An 8312-nucleotide genomic window follows, 5' to 3' on the forward strand; every position below is an offset into this window, starting at 1 on the left:
GGTGAGGTCTAGTTGCGTCAACGTAAGCTACTGCAGAGCGCCATTAAGACTCCGGTACTCGGTGGCATCGGGAGCAAGCTCGCCATCGGAAGTGGAGAGCTTCGGCTTCGTGTCCAACGGCGTCGAGGTGGGCCGGCAGTTGGTCTGGTCAAGCCGGCGTGGTGTAGCAGGTCCTCCGCCTAGTGATGTTGATGGAGAAAGAAGACAGCCAGAGTGCGCCACACCTGGATGCCGAGGAAGAAGTGCAGCGCCCCCAAATCCTTGAGGGCGACGACGGGAGTAAGCTACGAGACAATCCGGTGAAGCAGGGCGGTGGACGATGCCATGAGGATGATGCCGTCGACATAGAAAGTGGTAAGAGCGACAAAGTAATATTTTTCTATCTACTATGTGGCACCAGTCAGAAAGTGGTGGGAGTGACAACGGCAACAGAGTAAGTAATACACCGTGCTATCTAATATGTGACGATGATGGGAAGCGGTAATCATGGTAACAAAGGAAAAGTGTAAGCATGATAATCGCGAGAAAGTAGTAGAGTAAGCATGGTAATCGTGATCTACTGTGATAGCTGATGCGATGCAACGGTGGGAAAGTGGTAAGCGTTGTGATAGCTGATGCGATGCAACCGTATTACATATTGTGTGGCAACGGGGTAAAGGTGGAAAAGTGGCAATTGTGGTAAGGTGTAAGTAATAGTATTGTCACTATTTTGGTAAGTGTGGTAAAGTGACACAATGGGTAGCATAATGTGTTATACATTGTGTGGTTGATAGTGGAAAAGAGGTAATCGTGGTAACCATTAGAAAGTATGTTATACTATGTGTCGTTGATGGAAATATGATAACAGTGGGAAAGTTTTCTTTGAACGGTCACCGGGAGGAAAATAATCCCTCCCCACCTGAATATATTGCTCAAAAAACTGCGAAAGCCAAGAGTCACCCCATAAGCTTTGGCTGGTCCAGTAAGGATGTTAATGGTGGAAAAGTGTAAGAGTCACCCCTTAAGTTTTCGCTGATTCCCACCGTTGCCACACAATAAGAGTGGAAAAGTGTTGGAGTGACATACTACGTGGCAACGGTGGAAAATAGGTAATCGCGGGGAAGTGACATACTACTAAATTGTGTTATAAAGTGTTGATAAGGGTGAGTAAGTGCCAGAGTAATTAGTACAACATGTTACCAAGTACGTGAGGACGGTGGCAATAGTGGGAATGTGGAAAGAGTGGGGAAGTGATATGCGCGGTGATAGTAGTAAGCGGGCGGAAAAGGCAACAACGGGGAGGTGATAGTAAGTAATTTGTTCTGTTACGTGCTTAGTGTTAATGGTGGCAAAGTGGCAATGTTCACAATATTGGGAACTAGCGAAAGTGACAGTAAGTAGCAGGGGGGTTATACGTCTAATCAACAAAAGTCCATGCATCACACTGAGCATATAACCGAGCACACGACAGGGGTTGATCCGGAGAGCGGGTAGCAGGCATGTCTCCCGGTGCGGCAGGACAACCTGAGGCCGTGATGTACCTGTTACCCACCATCACGGACCCCTATTTTCAGCCTTACTGTCACTTCCGCCACAGTTCCCACTATTGTCACCATTGCCACTTTTGCCACCATTAACACTAAGCACGTAACAGAGCAAAACACTTACTATCACTTCCCCATTATTGCCTTTTCCGCATGCTTACTGCTATCACCACGCATACCACTTCCTCACCCTTTCCACATTCCCACTATTGCCACCGTTGGCACGTCCTTGGTAACACATTGTGCTAATTGCTCTGTCACTTACTCACCCTTATCACGATTACCACTTTTCCACCATTGCCACACGCTATATAACACAATTTAGTAGTACGTCACTTCCCTGCGATTACCTATTTTCCACCATTGCCGTGTACTGTAAACATTTTAGTACTTACTCCTACAGTCCCCCACTCTTACTGTGTGGCAACAGTGGGAATCGGCCAAAACTTAAGGGGCGACTCTTACACTTTCCACCATTGACACTCTTGCTGGATCAGCCAAAGCTTAAGGGGTGACTCTTTGCTTTCGTAACTTTTTGAGAAATATATTCAGGTGAGGAGGGACTATTTTCCTCCCGCTGACCATTAAATAAATACTTTCCCACTGTTACCATATTTCCATCAACGACACATAGTATAACACACTTTCTCATGGTTATTCAGGTGTGGAGGGATTAACTGTTTTTCAGAAGGCCACAAATATCAACCGCCCAGCGGATCAATCTTCTTGATGGTCTGATGCTTCCGGATCATCCCTCTCCGCTTCTTTGTCCTGTTCTACGTCCTGGAAGGTTGGTGACGACCCCCCCCCCCTACCACGTTTTAACACCTTTTCACGGTTGGAAACATAGTAGGTAGCAAATTATATTACCATCACTTTACGATACTTGACACTTTTCCACCTTTCCACCGTTGCCACACAATATGTAATATCGTATGCCATTTCCCCCCTCTTACAACGCTTGCCGCTTTTCCACCGTTTCACTCCTCTACTTTGTCACTCTTACCACTTTCCACACTCTACTAACTATGTCACCCCGCCCCCTACCACGTTTGCAACTCTTTTACTCCCCCTTACACATTATACTACCCACTGCATCACTTTTCCACATTTCCACCGTTGCCAGACAATATGTAATATAGTATACTACCTGCTTTGCCATTTCCCCCCTCTTACAACGCTTACCACTTTTCCGTCGTTGCATCGCATCAGATATCCCAGTATATTACTTACTCTGCTACTTTGTCATTCTTATAGGTCAGGCATGCTACATGGGTTGAGGTTCTCTTTTTTATTTTTTGTTTGGGTTGGGCGCGAGGGATTTCGACATAACCATGGAATGCGTGGGCTCACTCAAAGAATTTTCCGCGGATCGATCGCCTCCTTCCAGTCAGTGCCTACCGTCCATCTTCTCTACTCCCCCCTATTAAACTGTACGGCCAATCTTTCACGAAGAGCGAACGGTGGCGTCATATGTGGCGCGGATGGCGGGAGGCGTTATAGCGGCCACGTCGGAGGGACGTGGAATATAATGTTCAGTTCTCAAGGTAAATTTATTTTCCTCCCGCAGTGCGAAGCCGCCGAATACGAAGATTTGGCCGGGAAGAAATGTCTCCGTCAGGGCGGTGTTCATGCGGATGGTTGATAGAGCCATCGAGCCTTCTGATGACGACACAGCGGAACTCTCAATGAAAGCACCATTGTCGGTGTCAAAACCGGCAGATCTCGGGTAGGGGTCCCGAACTGTGCATCTGAGGATCAAAGGTAACAAGGAGGCGGGGGACACAATGTTTACCCTGGTTCGGGCCCTCTTGATGGAGGTAATACCCTACTTCCTGCTTGATTGACTATGATGAATATGGGGATTACAAGAGTTGATCTACCTCGAGATCGTAGTGGCTAAACCCTAGATGTCTAGCCTGTATGATTGTGATCTTGCCCTACGGACTAAACCCTCCGGTTTATATAGACACCGGAGGGATCTAGGATTGTACGGAGTCGGTTACAGAAGAAGGAAAGTGCATAATCCGAACGCCAAGCTTGCCATCCACGCAAAGGAGAGTCCCACCCGGACACGGGGAAGGTTCTTCTATCTTGTATCTTCATGGCCCATCAGTCCGGCCCACATCACATAGTCCGGACGCCCGAGGACCCCTTAGTCCAGGAATCCCTCAAGGGACTCCGGATAGTTCGAGATTTGGTGACATTAGTAAAGTCACATCCCCCACCATTTTGTTCGTATGCGAAAATAGGCAGACAACAATTAAGATGAAGAGATCGAGCAAGGCTTGGTCCACGGGGCTTTGATAGTGTGGATTGTAATGGTAATAGTGGGGGCTCGCTTTGTACTGGCATGAGAGTTTAACAGTTGACGTGAGGTTCTCTAATGATCGTTGTATTGATGCACATGTCAAAGCTAGTCCGGATGAACCGCCATGTAGATTAACCTGTGTATAGGGCGAACCGAGAGTGGAAGATCACCACTTGATGTGGTCTCCGCTTCAGCACCTGTGTGCAAGATCGGATATCCAATGGTTTGTGGTGGCAGACTTCAACGAATATATGCGGGGTTTTGAACACTTCTCTTTGACAGCAAGGGCGCGAGACATATGAGGGCCTTCCGAGATGACCTAGAGACCCGTGACTTGAGTGATCTAGGGTTTTGTTGAGTACCCTACACATACGATAATAAGAGAAGTGACAACTCGAATGTTAGAGTAAGGCTTGACCGAGCAGTGGCAAGCCCGGCGTGGAGGAATATTTTGTCAATGCTACTATTCGTCACCATATCCTTGCTCTGAGCATCTACCAGTTTAGATGTCTTGTGAAGTTTTTTTAGGACCAGACGGTTAAGCCTAGACTAAGGCAGTATGAGGTTATGTGGGAACATGAGCCTGCCCTGCAAGAAGTGATAGCTAATGCTTGGAGGGAAGCGGGAGAAAAGAACTTGGAATTTATCTCCCCTTAATATTACTAGAAAAGCTCTTGGAATTTAGCATCTCTTGTTTGCGGATGATACACTTTTCAACAAGGCTAGTTTAATTAGGATGTGCTGAATAATACCTTTTTCGGCGGACATGGAGCATCTACCTGATGCATAAGATCGATCTTGTTTGCATAATGCATAAATTTATAAGATTCATTTCAGTCCTCCCCCCTTACGTCGTATGGAGCAGGACCTTCAGACATGCACGCATTGACTTAATCTAAAAAAAAATCAAAGCATACAGACTTAGCAAGTGGCTTTGATTCGGCGATACACTGACAAATCACTGTTTGGGGCTGGCTAGCACAACTGAAAATATCATCCATACGTCTTGATTTAAAAATTTGCATCCAATATTAATGAGGAGAGGTGGATGCATGGCTCGATGGAGATCAATATGCTTTAATATTTTTAGGACATAGAAGAATGCCAAATCGGTTTCAGATCACTTATCTTTTAGAAAGCCAGAAACAGAACTCATGTTTGTAGGATGCAATTATTACTCATCTTGTCGAGTTGAGTTGTGTCCTTTTATGAATGAACATCATTCATTCGACATCGTCAAACGAACGCCATTCATTCAATTTTAAGTGGGCAAAAGCTAATAATACATCGTTTCTTATATTTCAAATACATTACGGTGTTTCTAATTGTGCAAGAACTTGCAAACAGAAAACATGTCAACTGGTCCATGCAAACGCATCTAACGTAAAAGACTGATCTGCACTTAGTTGAGCATATCACCAGTAATCAGCAACAATAATCAATAATTAAAAGACAAAATATCCGAGTTAAAGTCCAGCACAGTACCTTTGTTCAAGAATATCTAGACGCTCCTCCCTCTGGCTTCCACCGATTAATTCACCAACCTAGGAAACATGATATCCAGAGAATAAGTTATCACATCAAAGGATTAAGGTAGAGACTGTCAATTTTCAATACGGGTGGAACCTACTAGGCACATTTTCATGGTGATCTCAGAATGATTCATTGTACTCAAAATTTATAAGATTAAAATTATACATATCCAGAAAGCACAGCGAGAACGAAGTGTGCAATAAACCATAAAAATATGATAATGACTTCGGAAATAATCTAAAAAGGACTGCATATCACGATTGAACATATTATGATAGTACCTTGGGAACAAGAACATCCATAGCAGCAATAGTCTTTTGGTCATGATTGAGCCTCATATAAAATGCCTTTATTCCTTTTGGGTAGTTAAAAACAATTACTGGCTTCTTAAACACCACCTCCGTCAAATACCTTCAGATTGCGACAAACTAATTACAGATGTAGGCATGCTACATAGGGCAAAACTAAAATGTCAGTGCCAATTCTGAATAATGTCCATACCTCTCATGCTCGGATGCTAAATCAATTCCCCACTCAACTTTGTTCTCGAACTTTTTATCTGCATCTTTGAGTATCTCAACGGCCTTTGTATACGAAATGCGTTCAAACGGCGTCGACGAAACAAGCTCCAGGCGCTCGATTGCGGCCTCATCATGATTCTTGACCATGAATTCCATCTCTGCTCGGCAATGCTCGAGTAACCATTTGCAAAGGTATTGCACGTAGCTTTCTGCACGGTTCATATCATCCTGTGCAGGGTTGAAGATAGAGAATAATTCAAAACAAAACATCAGCAGTAGTTCATACAAATTATCACACGTACGTCATTAACTGAATCATCATGGAAAACTGAACAATTCAACGGAGCAGGAGGGTAGATATTTCACATCACCTGCAAGTTTGCAAATGCCATTTCTGCCCCCACCATCCAGAACTCGGCCAGATGCCTTGACGTGTGGGATTTTTCGGCCCGGAATGTCGGCCCAAAGGTATACACGTCGGTAACATATCCTAATGAGTGACTGGCTAGCTAGGAGGACGCATACGTGTACCTGGTAGCTACCGATGACATGGACGACGACCATCATGTTGGCGGCGGCGATGAGCCACTTGGGCGTGTTGAGGGTGATGAGGATGTTGTCGTCGACGCTGTTGCCGAAGGCCCAGTAGCCGACGAAAGCGACCGGGAAGTAGCAGAGCAAGACGATGGTGTAGGCCACGATGACGCCCTTCCACATGGGCTTCTTGGACGGCGTCTCCGCCGTGGACGGGATGGAGGCCTGGATCTCCAGCACGACGTTATGGCCTGAGAAGGAGAATGCCATCTGCCCCAGGCCTCCCAGGAAGTCGAACACCATCCCCGAGGTAGTGGATGCCCGCAGCCCGCAGGCTGTAGTCCACGTCGTCCGCCTTCCCCTTGTCCACCGAGGCGCCCCAAGCAATCGTCGAGTAGCTGTGGCGTCTGTTTGTCCATATATACTGTACGTCTCAATGTCACTCGGTGGCCACGTCTATCTAGCTTAATTAGGGACTAGCTAATTAGTTCCTTGGACCGATGGTGGATGGATCACGCACGTCACGTGCTTATCTCTCTCTCTCTCTCTCTCGTGATGGTACGTCTAAACACGTACGCGATCGATCAGATTTTTCTTTCTTCATTCACGCCATCGATCGGATCGGATCAAACAAGCAACGACAGGATCTGCCGATCGGATCGGATCGGATCGGCAGGCGCGTCCGACGGGTCTGCTGAGTCGGGCTATAGATGCTTTAAGAGGGACTAGAGCGCAACCACACAAATAATTGAGAATAAGCACACGACCGCGACTCACAGAAAAAATGCCTTCAAAACCAAATAATTGAGAATATGCACATGAATGGTTGGTCCTCGGGTTTATAATAGAGAGGGAGCAGAGAACACGCGTAGACGTGTCAGCCATTGGATCCACATGCGAGAAAAAATGAACGGCTGGTCAAGATTTAGCGCCAAAAATTCTTTGAGTGAGCTCGTGCCTTTCATGGTTTTCCTCAAGTCTTTCGCGCCCACCCCAAACGAAAATGAAAAAGATAACCCCAACCCACATAGCCTGCCTACCCTAGCAAACCAAACAAAGAAAAAAAAAACCTAGCAAGCACACCTCATCCCCCTTCTCTCCAACCCACAGCCGCCGCCCCACCCATCCTTGTTGCCGACAGATTTTCCAGTGACTCCCACCACCGCCTAGCAGACTCCCGTGCTCGCCTCGCTCCTCTACATCTTGAGCCATGGACTCACCGCCTCCTCTAAGCTCGTCGACAAGATGGATTGTGTTCGAGAATAAGGACGGTCGACGCTGCCATGTCCAACCACTTTGAGCCTGGGAAGGGCCGTCACCATCAGGGTCCTGGGCACGTGCTTGATGATCTGTTACTATAGGGCAACAAATCCTCGCTTTTTTCCCAATCAATTAATTAACTATATAAGAAAACAAAAAACAAGTAGAGAATCCGACCCAATTAAATCAAAATCGGTAGTAAATATTGTACTCCCTTCGTCCCATGATATAAGAGCGTTCTTATATATATCATGGGACGAAGGGAGTACTACTTGTATCATTAATCAAGCCCACCGACGAGCGCCAAAAAAAACATATATAAAGGTTATAATGGAGCTGACGGGGACGGTGAAACTGTGACGCCGTCGGATTCAGGTGAACAAACGGTCGAGATTGGATTGGCAGAGGGATCGATCCATGGGAAGTCAAGATAGACCAATTGACAATCAACACGTGGGTGTGGGTGGGTTTTAATTTTGGGTTTCATCTCAACTCTGAAGAAAAGAAATGAAAAACAAAACGAAGAGACAGAGAAACCCAACCACCCAACAGAAGCAGTCCCCGTCCTCTCTTGCCTCTCCCCCGCGTCTCCTCGCCGCCGCCGGCCGATTCCGACGAGTTCCGGCGCCG

The 8312-nt window shown here is 46.3% G+C and overlaps 1 protein-coding gene across 1 annotated transcript; it reads right to left on the reverse strand.

Moving 5' to 3' along the window:
• Window positions 1-5300: 5300 nt before the first annotated feature.
• LOC125538505 (asparagine--tRNA ligase, cytoplasmic 1-like) lies at window positions 5301-6736 on the reverse strand. Its single transcript, XM_048701785.1, has 5 exons — window positions 6431-6736; window positions 6260-6378; window positions 5869-6116; window positions 5649-5778; window positions 5301-5378 (listed from the first exon to the last, which is right to left on the reverse strand). The coding sequence occupies exons 1-5, from the start codon at window positions 6723-6725 to the stop codon at window positions 5301-5303; spliced, it is 870 nt and encodes a 289-aa protein (XP_048557742.1). The 5' UTR covers window positions 6726-6736.
• Between the last annotated feature and the right edge of the window lie 1576 nt (window positions 6737-8312).

Source organism: Triticum urartu, chromosome 2, assembly GCF_003073215.2.
Source record: "Triticum urartu cultivar G1812 chromosome 2, Tu2.1, whole genome shotgun sequence".
In the NCBI taxonomy this organism is placed as follows: Eukaryota; Viridiplantae; Streptophyta; class Magnoliopsida; order Poales; family Poaceae; genus Triticum; species Triticum urartu.